The sequence below is a fragment of the Pipistrellus kuhlii genome, unplaced genomic scaffold (genome assembly GCF_014108245.1).
Source record: "Pipistrellus kuhlii isolate mPipKuh1 unplaced genomic scaffold, mPipKuh1.p scaffold_m20_p_4, whole genome shotgun sequence".
Taxonomy (NCBI): Eukaryota; Metazoa; Chordata; class Mammalia; order Chiroptera; family Vespertilionidae; genus Pipistrellus; species Pipistrellus kuhlii.
In genome coordinates this window covers 66,719,469-66,743,179 of record NW_023425540.1, presented here as the reverse complement: position 1 = coordinate 66,743,179, position 23,711 = coordinate 66,719,469, and the positions used below count along the sequence as shown (strand labels likewise).

Genomic DNA, 23,711 nt, shown 5'->3' with positions numbered 1-23,711 from the left:
GAGGGAAAGCTCTGTGCAGTGCTAGTACATGAATAAATGTTAACTTAGTAATAGTAATAGTGTTGTCACAATGATTAATGGTTTCTTTGAGAAAAAAAATCGAAATTTTAAAACAAATCTTTTTCTAAAAAATCAGGATCCAGATTCAAGGACGTGGCATCATTATGTATACCAGCCCAAATACCTGGATCAGCAAAAGTCAGAAGACCTTGATAGAGAAAAGAAATTAAGGGAAGACAGTCCCAGGAAGACGCCCAATAAAGAGAGTGGCATGTCCAGCCTCCCGGTGTCCTTAACCAGCATTAAAGAGGAGCCCAAAGAGGCCAAGCGCCCTGACTCTCAGTCCATGGAGGAGAGCAAGCTGAAAAGTGACGATCGAAAGACTCCCGTGAACTGGAAGGACTCTCGGGGAACAAGAGTGGCTGTGTCCTCACCCCTGAGTCAGCATCAGTCCTACATACAGTACTTGCATGCTTATCCTTACCCACAGATGTATGACCCCAGCCACCCTGCATACCGGGCTGTTTCTCCCGTCCTAATGCACAGTTACCCTGGTACGTGTTGTGGGTTCTAACTCTATTGGAGGGAAGAGGCTGTGTTCAAATCTTAGCTATTAAAAACGCAGGATAAATTAGATGCTTCAAGAGTGACATTTTTTTTGCTTATTTTCATGCTGCTTAAAGTCCCAAAGATGAAACTGATTTAATAGAAGAGTTCTTTAAGATGTCAAGAGTCCTCGGCTATTGTTTCCAGCATCTCAGATAGGCTGCCATAGCTGTTAGACTGACAGATACTTTATTGCCTGTGAAAATATTCTAAGCACTTACTGTCATAATCATTATAGTTACTGTTCTTTTCACTTAAGCAGACACATAAATGTATGAAATGGCTGTAAGCTCAGTTCTGTTTATAACCTCCGTTCATCAGGATGAATTAACTGGGAGGAGAAAATTGAAGGACCTAGGTACAGTGTAACAATGATGTAGCCCATTCTTAACGTAATCCCCTATGTTAAGGTCTATGACTCTTATCCCAAATTCATGTAATCTAAATGGTTTTCCTTTTTTTTCTCTTGCTTTTAAGATGTAGCTCATAACTTGATATGGCATTTGTTGTTTATCTGCAGGGGCCTATCTCTCTCCAGGATTTCATTATCCTGTTTATGGGAAGATGTCGGGGAGAGACGAGGCCGAGAAAGTCAATACCAGCCCCAGCATCAACACGAAAACGACCACTGAATCTAAAGCACTGGATTTGCTCCAGCAGCACGCCAGCCAATACCGCAGCAAGTCCCCTGCTGTAAGCCGCCTTTTGTTCTCATTTAGAAATCCTGGGTTTTGTGGGGAGGAAAGGGGGCATACTAGAGAACAGTCTTGAAATACAATTGGTTTTGGAACCCAGTTGTGATTTCTGGATGCTGTTTTATCCAGATACATAAAGAGTGTAATGTTCAAAACTAAGATGGTTTCACACGAAGGGGAAAAAAATATTAAAACGTATACAGTGGTCACAAGCTTTTCTATTGCAAAACCTATACTTTGCCTTGCCAGGAGGATGCATGTTAGGTGGACATTTAAATTCATAGGATCCATCTTTTGGTGCAAAATATTTGTGGTGCAAGATATTTGGATGCACTTACATGCCAGAGTGAGTCACTTGGCTCAGGCATGGTGGCTGCATCTGTTCCTTTTTGGCCTTGACTCTTCATGTCCCTACAACTCGCTGAAGTAATGCAGACCTGTGTCCTTGTGAAAGATGGCTCTCCGGACACCCTGCCTCCCGCCCCCGCCCTAAAAGCTGTTCTGAAGGGAGACAAAAGAAAGGATGTGGTTGCTCCTGGCGAGGAAGAGAGGTTTGGAATAAAGTAAAATACAGCATCTGTGATGTGAATGAGTCCACCAGGGACTTCAAAGAAAGTAGAAAAGATGATTTATGAATCTTTGTGCGAACTACTTCTAGTGCAAAGATTTTTCTCAAGTGAGAAAAAGGATCTTAGTGAAAGTGTGGTTAAGCTCTGGTGGATAAAAATATACAAAAAAATACATGAACTTTAACCGAACTGTAATCTGGGAGAACAGAGCTGCTTCTGAGTGTATTGAAATGGGAGATTCCGGGATGCTTTTGGGAGACCTAGGGCAATGATTGGCTGTACCTGATAGTGGCATGTATTTTTCAATGGAACAAAAACAGACAAAGATATTTAAAATTGCAAGATAGACTCTCCCCACAAAATGTGAATGAAATAAAAAGGTAATCAGAAAACTCGACCTTGAAGAAATTTCTTACAACTACTACTTTTCCTTGACACCATATTTAAAAGTTGTTCCTGGCCAGGCCAGTGTTGCTCAGTGGTTGAGCATTGACCTATGCAACAAGAGGTCTCCATTCAATTCCTGATCAGGGCACATGCTCAGGTTGTGGGGGAGGCAGGAGGCAGCTGATCTATGATTCTGTCTCATCCATCATTGATGTTTCTATCTCTCCCTCTCTCCTTCCTTTCTGAAATCAATAAAAATATATTAATAAAAATAAAAGTTGTTTCTGGGAAGAAATTGAGTAGATTCTTAATCTAAAATATGGGTAAATAAAGAAGTCATTTGAGGAGATTATTAGTACCCCTTTTGGGTGGACCAGTTCTTTTAGTGTTGACTTAATTCCAATGAAACTGAAGCTTTTTTGACTTGATTTCAACTAATAAGTAATTTCAAGTATCTGTGTAATTGCTTTATAATCATTAACGTATATTGCTGAAAGGACAAAGGTGGTACTCCCACTGCTTTTTTGCGGAGGACTAATGGGATAATCTCTCTCTTCTGTTGCAGCCGGTGGAGAAGGCTACAGCTGAGCGGGAACGGGAAGCAGAGAGGGAGAGGGATCGCCACTCCCCCTTCAGCCAGCGGCACCTGCATACGCACCATCACACCCATGTGGGCATGGGTTACCCACTAATCCCTGGTCAATACGACCCTTTTCAAGGTCAGCAGCTCTATTGTTGTGGCTTCTTCGTTCCGCTCCGCTTTGGAAAGCAGTTGCCCAAACTGCCTTTCATGTCTTAAAGACCTTGAGCTTTGAGTTAAGGTTAGCTCTGGGGAGGGTTTTCAATATGTACTTGTTAGTATTTCCTAGTAGCAAAACTAAGGCTATCCCACACCTTTGTATTCTGCTAAGACACAGAATGGCTACCACTTAATAATTGTCACTTGTTGATGTTATCAGTGGCTTACTGTTATCTCGCAGGCTAAGGGTGGCGACCAGTGTCTGGGGCACAGACTATAGCAATCAGAAGATCAGATAGCTATTTGAGGGAATTGTGGAAGCAGGGAGGCAGGGTGGGAGGCTTCCTGAAATTGTCCTGATTTCTGCAGGCCTTTTAAGCTGCTCTTTTCTCATGGAAGTAGTAGCAGAAGTAACATGGTCATTTTTTATGACTTCATTCAGGGACTCTCCAGAGCCCTACACTGCTGTGACTCTTTAAAGATGGAGAAACATCTTTAAAAAAATATATATATATATATATATTTTTATTGATTTTTCTGAGAGAGAGAGAGAGAGAGAGAGAGAGAGAGAGAGAGAGAGAGAGAGAAACATCAATGTCAGAGTGGAACACTGATTGACAGCCTCCTGCATGCTCTCTATTGGGGAATGAGCCCATAGCCCAGGCGTATGCCCTGACCAGGAATTAAACTGGGGACCTCTCAGTGCCCAGAATGATGCCCAACCAATTGAGCCACATTTTACCAGGATGGAGAAACATCTCTTAAAAAGCCATAGAATTAACAGGAGGGAGCCTTGAACTGATGGTGCTGTAGTTGAGCATGTGCCATTTGTCCTATCTCTGTCACCTCCCAGCATATGGGCCATGGCACCAGCTCTCCCAATAGATCGCCTGCTAGGATCTTACTGTCTTTGCTCTGGCTGCCACAAAATACCACAGTCTCTATGGCTTTAAACAACAGGGATTTATCTCCTCATAGTTGTGGAGGCTGGAAGTCTGAGATCAGGGTGCCAGCATGGTCAGTTTCTGGTGGAAGCTCTTCCTGGCTTGTAGGCGACTGTCATCATGCTGTGTGCTCATCTGACCTGTTTGCTGTGCTGGAGGTTGGGGGGGGGGGGTGAGGGTGGGATGGGGAAAGAGGAGAGAGAATGTTGCTCTCTGATGTCTCTTCTTATAAGGACACAAATCCTGTTGGATTGGGGCCCCACCCTTATGAACTCATTTTATTTTAATTACTTCCTTGTAGGGTCCTATCTCCAAATATAGTCACGTTGGGGATATGACTTCTCATCAGGAATATTGTAGGGATACAATTCAGTCCATAGCTAATGCTTGTCAAGTTGCCTCTTACTCTGCTGTGGGAATACAAGATGATATGTTTGCAAGTGCTTCCAAAAGTGGGAAGAGCGCTACACTTGTGAAAGGGTCATTTTAAATTATTCAACTCATGTTACTTAGTGTCAATTTGAGTGTTAAAAGAGAACATAAAGGACATAGAAGGAGAGAGTGATCTTCCTTGGTTTGTTTCCTCTATTTTATCCGAAATTGTTTTCGATAGAATTAAAAAGGATTTTCTGTTGGTGTCTGCATGACATTTGGAGCTATTATGCTCTCTGTTGCCTTTCTCTTGCATGGTAAAAGTTAAGGCTATTTCTGAGTTTGGTTCACCGATTCCATGTACCTTTGGGATGCATTGTGTTCAAGCACTGAGGAAACTGTTAACGTGATAAGTTATTATGAAAGTATTGTATTCTAAGCAAATAGCATGTCATTTCTGTAATTCACTGTGACTTTTGCTTCCTGTTGAACCTGGTGGTCATTATCTCTCCTGAGCTTCCTATTCAGGAATGCGTGCAAACCATTTAGCACCATGCAGAGCCAGATAGATGGAATGCTATATTCTCTTTGGGTAGCAATTAACAAAACCTCAGAGTATTCGTCAGAGGGACACATATTGGTTAGGCCAAGTGGATTGCAATCTGTCCTTGCTGCATGAAACATTTCGTGTGTGTGTTCAGGAAAAGACATACCACTGCTGCTGGGCTCCCAGCCCTGTACCACTGGCCTGTGTCTACTTGTGTCTTTCTGAATGTCTCAGAACCCTGCATTTTCCCCCACTATAGGCTTGACCTCTGCCGCCCTCGTTGCCTCTCAGCAGGTGGCTGCCCAGGCATCTGCATCAGGAATGTTTCCTGCACAAAGAAGGTAACTAACTATTCTTTACATTTTTGAATCAGTTTTTTAGGTAGAGGCATTTCAAGGGGTGGGAGAAGCAAGAACAGGCATTTTAGACCAAAAACTTAGGTCCTGAGGGTTATCTATTGTTGTACTGAATGTGCTTTTATGCCACTATGCTTCACATGCAACTTCTATTCCACAGTCCTCATTCTATAGCTGTAATGTAGATCCGGACTTAATGGATCCATTGTTTAAACTAGGGGTGTCGAACTCAATCAGAGAAGGGGCCAAAATCTAAAATTCAGCCTATATCGCGGGCCGAATGGTTTACTGAACAGTCATAAACTGTCATTGTGATGGAAACGCAGCAGAGTGCAGTGATGACAGCGCGGTGTGGGCCACATTGCAAGGCCTGGCGGGACGTATTTGGCCCGCGGGCCTTATGTTTGACACATGTGGTTTAAACAGTTGGGTAGTTTCTAAGGTCATCCTCAGAGCTCTGATAAAGTAATTCACTATAACTCCCTTTGTGTTTCTATGTTTAAAAATAAAGTTGCAAATGGAGAAATTTATTTTCATAATGTTAAAGGTAATGTTTGTTCTTTATTTTTAATTATCCCTCAAGTGTTTTTAAAAAGGGAAAGAATACATTTTTACAATGTATGTCATTACCCCGTGCTCATTCACTTTCTGTGGAATTGAATTCCATGAATTAAATAGAACTAAAATAAGCCTATCAATCTCATGCTTTTCATATTTTCAAGTGTGTATAGAACCGTGTGCTAAGGTTGTCTTTTCTTTTGCAGAGAATAACAAGATTGGAAATGTACGTTGTCATGTGACTGGATCACATGGGGAAGCGCTTTATACAGACATCAGTTCCATGGTGTTAATTTGAAATGCCTTAATGGCAGGCAAAAACCAGTCATTTCATTTTTGTAAATTACAGATTTTATCACAGAGTAACAAATGTTGCTGTAATTAAACTTCTGTTTTATATATATATACGTATACATATATGTATATATACATATATATATATTCTTTACTTTTTGTATCAGTAACCAGGCTCGCACACACAGGGTCTGCTGCCAAGTTGCAAACCACTCAGTAAAGGAAATAAAAAAATGTATCTGTCATGTTGAGGAGTGTTAGCCACAAAGGCTGCTTACTTCCTTTTCCTTTCCCTTTGAATTGTAAATAACTAATGTTATGTATCAGTGTGCCTGAACCTTGCGTATCCTTCAGATATTCCCGTAAGCCCCTCAGAAAGGCTAACTGTGATGATGACACTTGGTACAATTTAGACGTCTATTTGGTGGCTCCTGTTAAAGACGCATCAGTGTAAAATGTTCCTGTAGTCACTGTTTGTACTTGTGTATTGTGGAAAAAATACTTTTGGAAGGCATGGGGTTGCCAGTACCACAAAAACTGTGTTGTACATAATGTAAAGATTAAAATGGGGACATAATGAGCATCTGTGAATAATGAGGTGTCATTTTTTGATAATCTTGAATGGCAAATAACCCAATAGCCTGCATACCAGAGACATCTGTGATTGTTCTATTACTTGAATAGTCCTGCAGTCCCCTCCCCCCCTTTTTTTTTAATGTTTACAATTATCCAGTTTTAGAAGAGCGAGACTTTAACGCCATTGCCTGGTTACTTGTTTTATGCTGTAATCTAGTTTATTTTATGTAAAATGTATATTGAATGCTTTCCTTTTTTATACCTGCCTTAAATAATTTGGCAATCAGAATTAAAAAGTTTTTTTTTTTTTATAATGGCTTCTTGTCTGTGTCATGTTATTGCCAGTTGGCTGATGGTGATTCTAATTTGCAAAGAAAGGTTTCGGAACGTTATGAATGTCCGATGCATACAATATGATATATAGATAGAAACTTCTTATATGATACACAGGTATAATAGCCAAATAGTATATTTAATTCAGTGGATATATGCTTATTTGCTGGATATTTACACTGAATATGGAGTATAATGTTACTGCAAATAGGTACAAACATGTTTCTTTGGTATAGAATGATATTATGGAAGTATAAATCTGTGACATCTGGTCAATATAAAGTGTGTAAAAAGTCAATAGATCATTTATTTGCTTATCATTAAATTGTTTTACTAGCATATTTTATGCCAAATATACAGAATTAACTGCTCCTTCCCTTTCTCCTTCCTCTCCCTTCTCCCCTCCCTTCCTTCCTTTGAATAAAAAGTTGTTGAGACCTACTTCATCTCAGGCCTTGCAAGGTGCTGGGGTATAGCAGTAAGCAAAGCAGATGGAAATTCCTGCCTTCTTAGAGTTTTCATTTTCTAGTAGGTAGGGTAAACCTAATACCATATATGAGTAATGTGCAGAGCACATCAGGTAAAATAAAATTTTTCATTCAATTTCTTTTTTGTTATAACATTGATTAGATGCCATAGGAACTTAACTCTTATATCAATTACACAATGGTAAAATTGTCCTTATATGTCACTGGCTTAAAATCAGAGAACCTATTATTGATGTTAAGTGAGGACTTGACTATATTAGATGGCTGGTAAACGCTGTGGAGAAAATAGAGCATGGGAGTGGGAGCTTGTAACTGCAAGTAGTGATGTGGGAGGTGTCCCTGAACGGGTGAGGAAGAGGTCCATGCGCACAGCTAGGGCGAAGCACTGCAGGGAGACGGAATGCGAGAGCAAAGGCGTGAGAGTGGCACGTGCTCCCTGTGCCTGGACTGGTTGGTTTAAGTTTTCCTTTCAGCTGTAAGTCTTTGTGATTTTTCTGTAATTGCTAGCGACAGTTTTACCACTTGGTTTTCTAAAAAGTTCTTTAAGTTGACAAAATTTGTCTTGGTATAATTTGCATAGTTTCCCTACTTAGAGCCCGTGCTTCAAAGTAAATAGATGTTGACAATAAAAAAGAAATACTTCCGCCGCTGGTGGGAAGCCACCGTGAACTGTTGCGTTTGCTGTGCGCCTTTTGGGTCTAGTCTATGTTCTTAGTACATTTCACTAGGCAGATCCTTCTCCCAGTCTTCAGTTTGTTTTTCTTTTGCATTTCATCCACTTGTCATTTACAAAGCTATTGTTTATGGTGTTTGTTGCTACACATGAGAGTTTTTCACATACTTAAATCATTTTTTTAAGTTATCAAATTTTTTCAGTTCTTGCATCATATCCAGCTGTGTCCTTGAAGACTTGATGTAATTGGCCTTATCCCAGTTAAACAAGTATGTTTCCTCTGTTCAGCATATGGTTAAAGTATGTCTGTTGGTTGCCTAAATGCTGCTCCAGTTCTGGAACCAACCAAACCATTCAATGGTTGAAACATAGGAGCAGAACTAAGGTCAATGACATCTCCCCCCGCTGAATTACCAAGTTCCCTGGTGTCCAGGAAGTCCAGTGGTCTCCCAATCACTTTTCTGCTTTGAACAAACATGGAAACAGATCTTGCCTTTAGCTGCAAAATGACTGCTTGTATGCTCATTATATCCCAGGCTTATAGTCATTTCTAGTGGGTGCTTAACGAGATAGGGTATAAAGAGGGGCATCAGACCACGCTTAACCCTATTGCTGTCATAAACAAGAGTGCTGGTAAACACAAAGAGAGATGTGACCAAAAGAACAGTGCAGTTTGAATACTCTCTCCTCCTTGGCTTTTACTGGAACGTTATTCATAACTGGTTTACATTAATCGCTGAATGGAGTTCTGTTTCTTCCCCTCACTGTTCCAGTGCTGTTCTCACTGATGACAACATGAATTGCCAAAGGCCAGAGCTTGTTTCTATTACGTGTGCCATTTCTCTAGCTGAGTACGTAGTACCTGAATAGGAAATTAAAGGTTCCCAAGGGACAAGCGTGCTTGGCTCTATTATGTATGTTACTATGATGAATCTGCCATTAATTCCGTTCTAATTGTTTTACTTTTATAGACATAAAACCAGTCCCCTTAGCGACTAATAATAGGATTTATTGATTTTACTAAACATTGTTCATTGCAGACCTGCTCATATCACCTTATCCTGAACACGTGCACAGAGCCTGCAGTGCCGATATGTGCAAATCAACTTCACGGGGACAGGAGGCTGAGGAGTTGTTTACAGCTGTGGTCCCAGCGAGCACAGAGTATTAAAAGCAAGGTAATAGGCGCCATATAGAACCATTTGCTCCTAAAGTAGGATCTCTGATGGCTTCTTCGTGGAAACTTACCGTTAATGTCCCGCCCAGGTCACTAAGGCAACAGCGGACAGGCTGGCCTTCCACATTCACTCGGGCCCTGGCCTAATTTAGTGTGGTTTCAGCCCCAGAGTCTGAGAGTAGCCAGCATGAATAGCTCTGATTGATTACAGGACAAAACAGCAGTTTAAATGATAATTGCTGGCCATTTCATTCCCTCCCTCTGAAAAAGAGACAAGACAGGCAAAGCCATTTATTATTGTTTTGTCACTAACCACTGCCATCCCTCCCTGCTTCCTGCAGGAGCCCGAGTCACGCACGCTGTTTGCTTTCGATAAACTTTAGGGGAAAAAACACAGTGCAGCTGCTGTGAGAGGTGCTTTGGTCATGGATATATATATTTTTTAATTTCTTAATAAAAATCACTCGCTTAAGCAGAGAAAGATGAATTATAGTAATGCCAACTTCTGCACTGTTGACATTTTAGACCAGAAAATTCTTTTTTGGAGTGGAGGTGGGTGTGATCCTGTGTATGTGGGAGGTTCTACCCACCACATGCCAGTAGCAACTGCTAACCCACCCCCCACTCCAAACGGTGAGCACCAACTGGTCCTGAAACTCAGATCTGCTGTCTGGCCGTGGCCCACAGATAAAAGGCTAACTTCCCTTGTTCTTTGTTGCATTAGAGCAAGGATGGGAAACCTTTATTTCTGCCAACAGCCATGTGGATATTTATAACATCATTCGAGGGCCATAAAAAATTATCAATTTAAAAATTAGCCTGCTATATTTGGTCAAACATTTAATTAACCCCTAATGCCTTGGCAGGGCCAGATTAAATGATTTCATGAGTATATGGCCCGAGGGCCAGACATTCCCCACCCCTGCTCTAGAAAATATAAAGCTCACCAATGGCTGCTGGTAATCCCATGAAATTATAATGGAGATGATCATTTTCCAAAATGGATAAAGCTGGACCAGATCTAGCTTTTTAAGGAGAATTGATGGTCCATATTTTAACATGCTAATTAATACTTTTTGTAGGTTGAAAATGAATTCAACCTAAAAATCATGTGAGAGGGCTAAATTCAGCTTATACAGCATCAATTAGTAAGATAGGTTTTACATATGTTGTTAAAAATATTCACCCAGGCTCTCTAAAATGCACTTTATTTTTCCCTGGAAAGAAGGTTTTCCAGTTGGAAAACCTTGGAAAAGGCCGTTTGTAAGTGAGCTGCTGGGATGGAACTCACATTTCCTTCCTGCTGGGAGAGCCATTCAGGAATAACCTTGGGAGAGTCTAGAAGCTTCATATATTTCAGTGAAGGAGTTTCTTCCTTTAGACATTTGAACATACAGTGAAAGGAAGCATGACCGACTGGAGAGTCAGAGCAGACTTGAGCACAGGCACTGGTACCACCCATGTGTGTGCTCAGGTTCAGGTTCCAGGCTTCTGGTCCCGTCATCCTGCTCTGCAGGTGGAACAGAACCTGGTGCCTTTTGGATGTAAGGAACATCCAAACCTGTGGAGAATTTTTGTAAGAGTTAACTTGAGCCGATCTGACCACATATGTCTGGAGGATAACAGTTTTGCAGCTTCTTTTATGCATTTAAAATTGAGGGAAGTAAGGCAGATTACAAGGAGGTAGGAGGAAGCAAGGGGAGGGTTGGATTATAGGTTAGCTAATGTCATTGTGTGTGCTCTCTTGGGGTTGGTTACTTCTGAAGCATTTCGAAGGCGTGTTGTCCTAGATGCACTGAAACAATGGACAGGGCTGGCTTAAGGCAAAGGTAAGCCTTTTGCTAAAGAAGTTATATGCCTGGTGGGTGACTACCCATCATGACCTGCCCAGTTAGGGATATATGATCAGTCACCCTGTGAGAGTATTTCCCTTAGGACCCCTTTGCTGTATACCTGTGCACACCTGAGTATGTCTCCAGCTAAGCCTGGGAAGGCCTCACAGCCTTCTCAGCTCCGCTCTCCAGGCTACTGAAAAGAGGTCAAGGTTGACTTCAAAATAAAGCCTGGTTGGCATCCAAAAAAGAAACAGTTCTTGACGAATGGAATCACAACCCTTATTTCTCTTCCAAACGTCAGAATCTCCTCGTTTTCAAGCCAGGAGACTTAACATGGCACTACTTTCTCACGATTGGAAAATTTAGGTTATTTTGTTTACCTTCAGCATTTTAAAACAACTTATTCATTTACTCAGGAAAATTGGGGAACATGAATATTGATTGATTCATCTTTCTACTGATTTATGGGGTGTTTTCTTCTTTTTTTTTTTTTTTTTTTTTTTTTTGCTTCCTTATCACAGCCCCTCTTGATCCCTGTTCCCCTCTTATGAGGATCCATGTTTAAATTGGGCCAACACAGATAATCCCGGGTAATCTCTTCATTTCAGAGTTAGCTGATTAACAATCTTAATTCCATCTGCAATCTTAATTGGCCTTTGCTGTATTCACAGGGATAAGGAGTGGACATCTTTGGTCATTATTCTGCCACCATACCATCCAATAAAATTTCCTTTCTGCCTGGGTAGTAGTAATCACACATTAATAATAGCAGCTAGCATTTATATAGTATTGGTTATGCACTAGACACTGATCATAAACATTTCACATATAACTGATGGTTAAATTCTCATAATCCAATTACTCTTCCCATTTTAGAGCAGAGAGAACTGAGGCACAGAGGTGGAGCAGTTTTCTGAGTTCCTGTTGCTCTGTAAGTGACAGGGGTAGGCTTCTAATCCCTATGCTATCTTGTCTCAGGAAGAGGCTGTAAACTCCTAGGTAATGAACAGCCCTAGCCAGCTTTCCTTTGCTAAAATATTTTTTACAGTAAGAAGGGCACAGAAATAAATATACTAGGTTTACCAGTTAATAATGTGGATTTTTTTTTCTAATAGATGGAGTTACACATATGTTGATATATGTGTGATTTGATATGTATGCTATTCTGTTGTATTAACAGCAAGCTTCAAAACTTATGTCAAATTTGCTGAAGGTATTAATATCATAGATATTTTTACACTTAAAAATGTCAAATTTTGTGCCAAAAATGAACATTGTGGGAAGTTTTAATTCATTACTTTCTTTTAAAGAAAGGTGCTGCTGAAAGTTATCATATACTTTGGGAAGCTTATTGTGAATATGCTCCCATCTCAAGATACTTGTGAACTCTGGTTTAAACACTTTTAAAGTGATGATTTCAATGAGAAAGACAAAGAGCATCCAGATCAACTGAAAAAGTTTGAAGACCAACAATTACAAGCATTATTGGATGAAGATGCTTGTCAAACTCAAAAACAACTTGCAGAAAGATTAAATGCTGCTCAGCAAACAATTTCTGATCCTTTACAAGCAACCGGAAAGATTTTAAAGAAAGGAAAATGGGTGCCACATCAACTGAATGAAAGACAAATGGAAAATGGAAAAATCATCAGTAAAATGTTGCTTCAATGGCACAAAAGAAAGTGTTTTTTGCATCGAATGGTGACTGGCAATGAAAAGTGGATTTACTTTGAGAATCCCGAATGCACAAAATCATGGGTTGATCCAGGCCAACCATCAACATCGACTGCAAGGCCAAATCACTTTGGAAGGAAGACAATGCTCTGTGGGATCAGGAAGGTGTGGTGTATTATGAGCTTCTAAAACCAGATGAAACCATTAATACTGATTGCTACCGACAACAAATCAATTTGAACCATACTTTGATCATGAAATGACCAGAATGTGCCAAAAGACACTGCAAAGTAATTTTCTTCATGATGACACACCACCACACACTTTAAAACCAGTTGAAGACACATTAAAAGATCTTGCCTGGGAAATGTTAACCCACCTGCTGTATTCACCAGACCTTACTCCTTCAGAAAACCACTTGTTCCAATTAATGGCGCACATACTTTCTGAGCAGCATTTCAAAACGAAGAAGTGGAAAATTGGGTCTCTGAATGGTTTGCCTCAAAATAAGAAAAGTTCTGTTGGAACAGTATCCACAAATTACCTGAAAGATGAGAGAAATGTGTAGCTAGTGATGGACATTACTTTGAATAAAGCACTTTTGATGTTTCTCTTGAAATTACCATGTTTTCTTTGATCCCAAAATCTGCATTATTAACTGGAACACCTAGTAGTTTGTGTGTATAGTTTTTGTGAGGCAATTCCCCTGTTTACCCTTTCCTGGAGCTGGGCATCAACAGACCCAGGGGACTGAGAACAGAAGTTGCTGGAAGATTTACAACCCAGGAATGTGCCCTGACCGGGGATCCTCTGCTGAGGATTGCTATGGAGGTCGCTCTGTCCTACCTTTCACCATCATTTAACTGATTATAATTCCCGTTCCAATTCCTATGCTGGGGCAGTGGATTGCTGTCTCTAGAATAACCAAATGTGGCTGCCAAACTTGGGAGAAAGGGCAGAATGAGACAGCTAAGACTCAGGACTGTCACCTCCAGAGGCAGATTCCCAGAGACAGGAGGTTTATGGCATGACAACTTTGTCCTGACTTGACATTCACTCACTCCACTGATAAATATTAAGTGTCTATGTCAGGCTAAATGTTGTTCTGGATGCTGGAGATAGAACAGTAGAGACCCAACCCTGCCCACATGGAGTTCATATTCTATTGGGAGGAGATGACCATAAACAGATAATACAAACAAATGATAAAATACTAAGTTACAGAGACAAGTTAGAGTACAGCAAAGAGGATATGGAGTAGCTAGAGAGTAGGGGAAATTTCTATTTTTGTGGTAAAATAAATCTGTAAATATGAATGTATCTATTTGATCTTTGACTGAGTTCCTGTCACAGAGCCCCTAAAACTTCAGAACTGCCTAAATGATAGGAATATCTTGCGTTCTTCATAATGAGCCCCTGTTGTCCAAACCTGAGTTTATGCTAATGAAGTGACTCTGGAGGAAATAGCCCTTCAATAGATTGCTTCACGAGGTGGGCGGTCTCCAGAGAGCCAATCATGTGATTAAAGGATTGGACTCCTTAGGGAAGAAGGACTGGAGGTTGAGTTCAGTAGCCAATGGCCAATGACTTAGCAAACCATGGCTATGAATGAAGTTTTGATAAAATCTCTTTAACGAGGGCCAGGAAGCTTCTGGGTTGGTGAATACATCCATGTGCTCAGAAGGGGGCATGTCTGGAGAGGGCATGCCTGTTCCCGAACACCCGCACTCTCCTATCATGTCCTAGGCATCTCTTCCCTTTGGCTGTTTCTGAATTGTATCCTTAGGATAAAAATATAATGATAAGTATGATATATTCCTAAGTTCCATAGGTCATTCTAGCAAATTATCAGACCTGAGGGGGATTGTATGAACCTCCAGATTTGTAGTTGACTGGAAATACAGCTAGCCTGAGGACCCCAAATGGAGCTGGCATCTGAATTTGGGGCAGTTATGTGGGGCTGAACCCTTAACTTGTGGGGTCCATGCTAACTCCAAGTAGTGTCAGAAATTAATTGAAGTGCAGAACACCCAGTAGGTATTAAAGGATGGGAAATTACATAATTTTATATAGGAGGGTCAGAGAAGAGACACCCAAATGAAACCAAATGGAATGAAGGAGCAAGTCATGTAGATGACTGGAGGAATAATGTTTTGAGCAGAAGGAAGAACAATGCAAAGGTCCTGAGGCATTCATATGCTTGGAGTCTGTAAAGGTGAGAAAGGGGAACAGAATGGCTGGAGCACAGTGGAGAGTGGAATGGTGAATAAGATGCGTGTGGGCACAGCCTGCCAGTGGAGGCCTCCAATTTCACAGCCAGGGGAACTGTCCCAAAGTCAGGACAGAAAGCTCATCTCAGATTTAAGATGCACAAATGGCACAGTTGATGGAAGCATTTGAAACTGAAGCATAGAGTTAGGAGTGGATTAACAGCACACTTAGTTGGGGTACAAGCAAGTGGAAAGCCACACCACTTGAACTCTGTTACGCATGTTCATTTGTCTATTTCTCTCTGTGCTGCATCAGCCTTCTCTGCTGATGGTGAAGTTGAGAGGGCCAGAGATGAGGGTGAAGAAGATGGGAGGTGCCTGGTGTCAGTTCATGCTCACTCATTGGACAGCCTAGCCAGGAGCTGGAGTGGTAGCCGGGTGAGCAGCTCTGGACTTTATTTGCATGTCCAGGACACATGGCAGTTGGGGCTTGGCTGAGCATCACTAATGAGTGAGGGGCTAAAGTAAGATCTCATGGATATTGAGAGCTTCATGTCCTCATGTATATTTAGTAGATAATGAATATTCAGTGCTTCATGTGTCTCATGTGTACTTAGTGAGCCATGAATATTTAGTATTTACTTGTTTCTGCCATTCCTTTCTATCTAGGTCCACACATGCATGCTCTACTTGCTTTATCTGTCTACCATATCTCCCAGGTAAATAATTTAATGATCTATGCTTAACACATCTAATGATTTGCATCATTCTTGTTTGTTTTCTTGTCTTCTGTGCTAGAACCGAATACTCTCAATGTGTCAAATACACCCTGCATGAAGTCCAAGAGATGGATGTGTGTTTTGGGGTAGAGAGGTGACATTAGGGTTTTATAAGCTATTGTTAGGACTTTATTTTTACACTGAAGGGGATCAAGAAGCTGTCCATTTAGATGAGCCTGAAACATGTATGAAAGAAATTAGAAAAGGCAGGAGGTAGAAAAATTTTATAAAAGCGGGTGCCAGCAGAATCTTTGTAGAGAGATGTAGTTTAAAAGGTGCTGAAGACATGAGAGATGGATTACTGGGGGGAATGATATTAATTTCATGTGTTTACTTATTAGCTATTTGACCTTGTCAGGGTGGCAAAGGGAAAGAACGGATGGGATGAGCTCGACAACACAGTGTGAAGGGGCACTGAGCACAGCGTGGACAGGAATCAGCTTAGAGAACAGACACAGCCAGCTCTGGAAGGAAGTTTAATGGGAGAAATTTGCAAGGTGGGAGGAGATAAAGTAATATCTTTAAGATTGAAAGGCACCACTGCTTTCACAATCGTTCAGTCTTTGTGATAAGCTTGCCTCCCAAAAAGATCCTATTTCAATCATTCCTTGCATATTTCCTTTTGGCCATTTGCATGGATTTTGAGAGATACAATACTATGTACTTTACCCCCATTTTTATGATTTGCATTAGCTGGGGCAGAAGACTAGCATATTTGCTACTTTGATAAAAGTATTTCTAGTGTTTGTTTATAAAGCAAAAGAGTATAACAATTTCAATCGTATATAACCCTATAAAGTTCATTTAAACTCTACTGAAAAAAATCACTTAAAAATGTTCTTGTGGAATATAATTGGTTTCACTTTGTGAGGAACCTCTCTTGTTAAAAAGAATTTGATGATTATTTCTTTCTCATGTTCCTATAACACAGAACTCACAGATGCTTGTTTATTTTTAAACCAGAGGCCTGGTGCATGAAATTTGTGTAGGGATATGTGTGTGTCCCTCAGCCCAGCCTGCACCCTCTCCAATCTGGGAACCCCTCGAGTAATCCCAATAGGATTGGGCCTAAACAGACAGTCGGACATCCCTCTCACAATCCAGGACTGCTGGCTCCCAACTGCTCACCTGCCTGCCTTTCTGATTGCCCCTAACTGCTTCTACCTGCCAGCCTGATCACACCCTAACCAGTCCCCTACCAGCCTGATTGATGCCTAATTGCTCTCCTGTAGGCCTGGTCACCCCCAACTTCCCTTCCCTGCAGGCTTGATCGCCCCAACTGCCCTCTCTTGCAGGCCTGGTCCCTCCCAACTGCCCTCCCTTGTTGGCCATCTTGTGGTGGCCATCTTGTGTCCACATAGGGGCAACCATTTTTGACCATATGGGGGCAGCCATCTTGGGTGTTGGAGTGGTGGTCAATTTGCATATTATTCTTTTATTATATAGGATTGCAGAATATGTTTCTTAAAAACTGTATAAAACTTATGAAATTACTTTACTATTAATGCTTCTGAAAAGTAAAAGTTAATACATGGAAATGTAAAAGTAAATTTATTTTTATTTGTAATGAAACATTGCTTGACCAGCACATGTGATATTTTATTGCTGTAAATATACCTGGACACATTGGTTAGCCACATGGAAAAAAAAACTAACCTGGAATCCAACATAGACCCTTAAAAAATAAAATAATTTCTAAAAGAATTAAACATTCAGTGACAGTATCATAGTACTATAAGAAAACAATGTAATTTATTTATATTCTTGGAGTGGGAGTGATGCATCTTGTATGTGGCATCAAATCAGAAGTCATAAGGGAAAAGATAAATAATTTGATTACATTGTAAATTTTCAAGCTGCATTTGGAGAGTAACATCATAAAATCAAACTGCAAGAAACTAGGGAAAATATTTGAAAAATATACCTCAGGCAAAGGGACAATTTTTATACTCAAATTATTTTTTTAAGGCATTGAATCAGCAATATCATAGAAAAGCTACCCAAAGGATATAAAGAACTAGTTAATAGAAAAGGCGAACAAGGACTCATATAAATATGGAAAGGAGGTCATAGAGTGAATTAAAAGGACAAGGGATTAGTTTTTACCCCTTAGTGTGACAAAGGTTATTAAATGTTGATGAGGGTCTGGGCCAAAGTACTATGCTGTTAGTAAGAAATACGTTAGAGGCAAATTTGGCACTGTTTGCCTAAAGTATAAATGTACAAAGTGATACTCCTTTTTAGAAATTTAGCCTACAGCCAGGCTAAATTGCACAAAGACACTGTACAAAATGTTCACTACATCATTTTATACTACCGAAAGTTACACTGTCCATGAATATGGTCCAGTAATGGTGGAGCCACAATGGACTGCTTTGAAAAAGATAAAATTAGCCTTTATGTATTCACATGCTACTGTGGCCACAACAAACCATGTTTGTTTGTTTTTTGTTGTTTTTTTTTTTTTTTGTGTGTGTGTGTGTGTTTATAAAATATAGTTTTATTGATTTTAGAGAAGAAGGGTGTGATAGAAACATCAGTGCTGAGAGAGAATCATTGATCAGTTTTCCTCCTGCATGTTCCCTACTAGGGGGGAAAAAAAAGCCTTCCTGCTGAAAATGACTGTTGAGCTCATTGAGCTTTGTCTGCTCTCTGAGCTGGGCAGGGTGGGTGGCTCTGTTGTAACCTTGGACCCAAAGAGGAGGATAGAAGAAACAGGACAACCTGGAGGGCACCCAGCTTCGGCCTCATGATTTTTCTTATTTCATTTGGCAACATGTCAGAGATAGAGAGAGAGCTTGTTCTGTTTTACTCAATGAAGTTCAGAGAGAGAACAAAGCATCATGTTGACAAATCTGCTCCTAGTTCTAAGAAAATGGATTTCATAATTACCCAAGGTTCAGTCACAGTAAAGAGGGAACCATTCTTACATATGCCCAAGTGCTTTTTCAGCCTTTGAGAAAATCAATACCATATTCCCACTAATGTTTGCTTGTATAAAGTATTGACCCTGGAGAGGTTACTTTGGGTCCTTTGGTAAAAACGCCCATGTCCTTCGTCACGTGGGTTCTAATTGTTTCCCCTCCCCTCTCACAGAGAGAGTAATGGAAGGACATCTAAAAGCAGAACTATATAGTTATTTTATAACTGGCACTAACAAATTTCGCCAATTACAGAGTCCATTCTGTAAGCAATGAATGTGTGGCTCCCAATTAATCTAGTGCACCTCCAGGCAAGGTCTAAATCAGCTGGATACAGCGAAAGCAATTTGCACACAGCTAAAAGCAAATTGGAAAATAAGTGTTCCTCGCTGCTGCCTATCTTCCCAAGCCAAAGACACAATCAGTATTCTGGCAGCAGCCCTCTGTCATGTTATTTGCAGCTATCAATTTTAATTATAACAATTATTGATTAGTTAGGAAAGTGAATAATCTGAAACTCAAATAAATGACTGCTTCCTGCCTCTCTAGAGGAGGCATTGCTGAGTCCTGCTTAAAGATCCCACCTGGATGTCCGGAATGTTCCCTTCTTACTCCTCCCCGCCCCCCTGTTCCCCCCCCCCCCCACACACACACACCTTGTCCTGCCCTGAGTTTTGCAACTTGAGTTAAAGAATGAAATAAAGCTTGGTTAGCATCTTGTTTCAAATCAGATAAGTTAGAGAAGAAAATTTTGAAGGTTTTTAATTCATGAAACTATTTTTGTTCAGTTGGGTATAGACGGGAGAAACATTCAATAGGAGAAAGGAAGATAGAAGTCTGAAAAAGAAAAGAAAAGTGGTCCTTATATTGTCAGAATGAGCAAGTAAGACTGTGGTTTAGTGGAGAAAAAAGTAGGGATTTAGAGTTAAAAGGCACGCAAGAATCTTTGCCTTAAGATTATTGCCACACTTATTAACTACTTTTTGATTTTTAGGGAAATCAAAGAATATCACTGAACCTTTGTCTTCAAATTTGTGCAATGGGATAAGAGTAACAATGATAACAATGGTTTCTTCGTTCAGTCATTTTGTTTTCTAGGTGGAAAGGATCGGGAGAAGGGAGGCGATTAAGTGACACTCTTTTAGCACGTGTTCTGCAAGATTGTTATAAATGTTGAGCTCTCTCCGAGTTCTATCTTATTTGTTGAATTAACCATGTCCTCCTATGACTCAATTTTCTCCTGTCAGATTCTGTGTGAAGAAATCCCAGAGAGGTAGGCAGATATGGAGATGATAGATATGGACATAAATAAATTCATCTCTTCGTTTATGAAATAGATGCATGCTAGCACATTCGGCTATAAAGTGAGTCTCTGCAAAGCAAACCCCATTTCCCTGTTGATGTCTATTATAAAATCAGGTAGATATTCATGGAAAAGAATTTCCCAAGATGCTAAGTCAAAATTTGTTATAGAACGGCAGCTTTTACTTTGAAGTGTGCTCAGAATGTTGAAGTATTTGGCATGATTTTCTCAGCTCGGGGACTCATCTGGAACCTATCTTTGCAGAAAAGCTTGGATCATAATGAAAAAGCATCAACAGCTATTGGAATGAAGCTCCTTTCTCCTCTGGTCTCAGTGTTTACAAGGCCCGTGAACCTGAGTTATAGTAATGCATGTTGCTCGTAGGTGGTATGACCTAGCATGCAAAGTAATGCAGTTCCTTGAATTCCAGAGAATATAATGGAAAGTCAATGACGTCTGTGCTTCATCACTGTCTTAACCTAAGAATTCAGCATACTGAGCTTATTTATAAAAGGCTACAAAGAGCCGGGCAGCCCCAGTGCAGCACGCACGTTACCTGATCCAGTCTGGTTGTCACATCCACAGTGCAGAACACTGGTGGGTGGTGAGGTTCCAGACCAGGACATCATCAGACAACTAAAGCAGAGCCAGAACTTGTTATTCTCAGCAGTTCCTACACAGGAGCAGCTACAACTCCAAAGAACTCACTGATCGGTTGCCTCCTCACGTGCCCTGACTGGAGCCAGGGATCAAACCTGCAACCCAGGTATGTGCCCTCGACTGGGAATCAAACCTGTGCCCTTTTGGCTGACACTCTAACCACTGAGCAACATTAGCCAGGGCTTGATATAATGATTTATTAAATGATAATGGTTACTTCCTTTCTTAGGTTTACCTTAGCCTGATGGTGACCTGTAAAACTACAATGGCCTCATTGGCAGGAATGCAGTGGGCTGCCTGGGACTTGGGCAGCCTCACAGTGGTGGTATCTTAGGACAGGAAGTCATTGGGCTGTGCCCCCTTCAAATCCTACGATGTATTTACTTTCTGCCTGTTGGTAAGATTGGTGTGGACGAGTACTCCCGCTCACCAGAAACAGAGACTGTCTCTTTCAACTGACATAATACCCAGGGCAGCTGGAATGCTTTAGCATAAGATAGAAATAACCCAGTTAAGGCTGATTCCTCCCCATTAACTTCTCAAAGCCTCAGCTATTTAAGGTTTCTAAAAAGAAAAGCCAGTCTAAGTGCATTGTGGTAAGATCAGGTGCTCCTGTAAGTGGCTGTGAACAGGTAGGCAGGCCTACAGTGAGCCTCTCTGACAGGGAGCTGGGCGTCATCCTCCCTACCAGCATGCAGCTTTGGTTTTTGAGAAGCAAATACCCGAGTAGCACAATGAGGCTTCATTGAGAAATACCAACAGGTATAGGCTATGTGTGTGCAGAAGAGTTCAAGCCAATGCTGTGAAAAGGAGAAGGACAAATTATTCAGAAAAGTGAATTCTCATAGAGACTGAGCTATTCTGTATGTACCCCCTCACCAGCCTTCAGGTGCCTGCTCTAGCCAGGCGTGACTGGACATCATGAAGAGAGATTCAGAGTCTTAACTTGGTTTTGCCAGGTACTATGATTGCCTACGTAATGTTTACCCAGGTTGGAAAAATTTGACACAAAATATTTTTGCTGTATTTTCTTTATGCAGCACAGAGTGCTTATTTCACTGAAGGTACTTATTGTCCTGTTGTCCTATTTGGTAAGTTTGCCTCTTTTTTAAATAAAATGTTTTTATTGATTTTTAGAAAAGGAGAGGTTAGTAGGGGTGTCGAACTCAATCAGAGAAGGGGCCAAAATCTAAAATCCAGCCTAAATCGCGGGCCGAATGGTTTACTGAACAGTCATAAACTGTCATTGTGATGGAAACGCAGCGGAGTGCAGTGATGACAGCGCGGTGCGGGCCACATTGCAAGGCCTGGTGGGACGGATTTGGCCCGCGGACCTTGTGTTTGACACATGTGGGTTAGAGAGATAGAGAGAAACATAAATGAGAGGAACATCATTGATTGGCTGCCTCCTGCATGCCCCCCACTAGAGACTAGGCCCACAACCTGGGCATGTGCCCTGAGCAGGAATTGAATCCTGACCTCCTGGTTTCTGGATCAATGTTCAACCACTGCACCACACTGGCCAGGTTATACGTTAGCCTCTTACATGTCATGTGTTAATTCCGATCCCCACTGTATCCCTTCATAATTACACTTAACAGATGGTCACCAACCACTGATCTGGCTGCTATATGGAAGACTTTAGTAAGAGGATGGAGGCTAGTGGAGGTGAACTCTCAGTTGTCTTCATCTTTTTACCCTCTCTCTTTCCTCACTTCTGTCTTTAAGAAGGAAGGTCCTTTTCCTTTTTTGCCAAGTTTGCCCATTCTTGCTCTCTTACTCCTCATCCCTCTGTTTCCTTGGGTCCTTATGCTCTTTTGCTTTAATTGTCATCTCTGTGTTCTTTACTGCCAACTTTCCTTTTCACATGAATATGGTCAGCTCAAGCCTTCATTCTGCTAAAAACATCTGAATTGCTCCACCCTTGTATCTTTGAGGCCTATTGCTGTCCCCTGTCTCTTCACCATCAAACCGCTGGAGCTCTCTGTTGCCTCTTCCTCCTCACCACACCAGAGGAAGTTTTAACATCTGGTAATTTTAACATTTCTCTTCTGAGAGAGTTGTGTCCTTGACTGGAGCCTGAGCTTGATCAGTTAAATGGCACTTCCCTGAAGCATATGTCCTTGACCATGTGTCACATCCCCAGCCCTCTCCTCTTTGGCTTCTGAGACCTGTTCTAATTGTAGTTCTCATACTTTGTGTTTTAACTCTTCTATCTCCTTTGTGACTCTTCTCACCCCTTTTGCCCTCAAAGACAGATCTTTCTTTAGGCCACTTCTCTCGTTTGGCTTTCCTTCAGGTTTCTTTCCACCTTAGGACTTCACCTGTTGTCTATGTTGCCAATTCCAAACCTGTGTTTCTAACTAATGACCCTTCTCTTACATTTCTAACAATCATGACATCCGGGAATCTCCCTCTGGATGTCTTTGTCAGTCTTAAACTTAATAAATTGGAAACCCCAAGCCCCTTTCCCACTACGAAATCAGCTTCTTTTCCTGGGCTCCGTGTCTTTCCAAGATGTTACCTTCCACCCACACTCAAACCTTGGAGTCTTGTTAACTCCTTCTCCGAACTATTTAGGACTTTGTTACTTCTACTCTGCAATTCCTCATATACACCTCTTACTTTCTTGTCATCCTAGTAGTTGAGGCTCTCATTTCTAGTTTTTATCATAATAGCTTCCGGAGTCATGTCTTTGCTTCCTAGTTCTCTTGCTCCAGGGCACTTTATATCAACTGCATGATATCTTCATGTGTTTTTAAAGTGGAACAGAATTTAAAGAAAAGCTTTGAAGCAATCTAAAAAGATTCTCCTAAATTTTTACGTTATCCCCACCAATCATTTTCAATTTTCTCACCCACACCTAATTTGATGACATTAAAAAAAAAAAATTCTCAGAGAAAGTAGTACAAATATTTTTCTTTCACTCTTACCAGTTTATTCTAAATAGTAAATAAATCATGTCATCATGATAACAAAGCCACTTTGTATCAACTGGTTTCAGAGCAAATAACC

The 23,711-nt window shown here is 40.9% G+C and overlaps 1 protein-coding gene across 6 annotated transcripts in view; it reads left to right on the top strand.

Annotated features, from left to right (window-relative positions):
• The window catches only part of ZNF608 (zinc finger protein 608), a 109,629-nt gene extending 102,670 nt beyond the window's left edge, over nucleotides 1–6,959 (top strand). For 5 of the 6 annotated variants that reach the window (XM_036409528.2, XM_036409525.2, XM_036409524.2 and 2 more), the window contains 5 exons: nucleotides 137–554; nucleotides 1,127–1,299; nucleotides 2,823–2,976; nucleotides 5,119–5,200; nucleotides 5,980–6,959. In XM_036409528.2, coding sequence (XP_036265421.1) covers nucleotides 137–554; nucleotides 1,127–1,299; nucleotides 2,823–2,976; nucleotides 5,119–5,200; nucleotides 5,980–5,986 — 834 coding nt within the window. In that variant the 3' untranslated portion in view covers nucleotides 5,987–6,959. Of the gene's footprint in view, nucleotides 1–136; nucleotides 555–1,126; nucleotides 1,300–2,822; nucleotides 2,977–5,118; nucleotides 5,205–5,979 lie in introns of those variants that run through there. The other variant, XM_036409526.2, reaches the window with a different exon arrangement.
• Nucleotides 6,960–23,711: the final 16,752 nt, after the last annotated feature.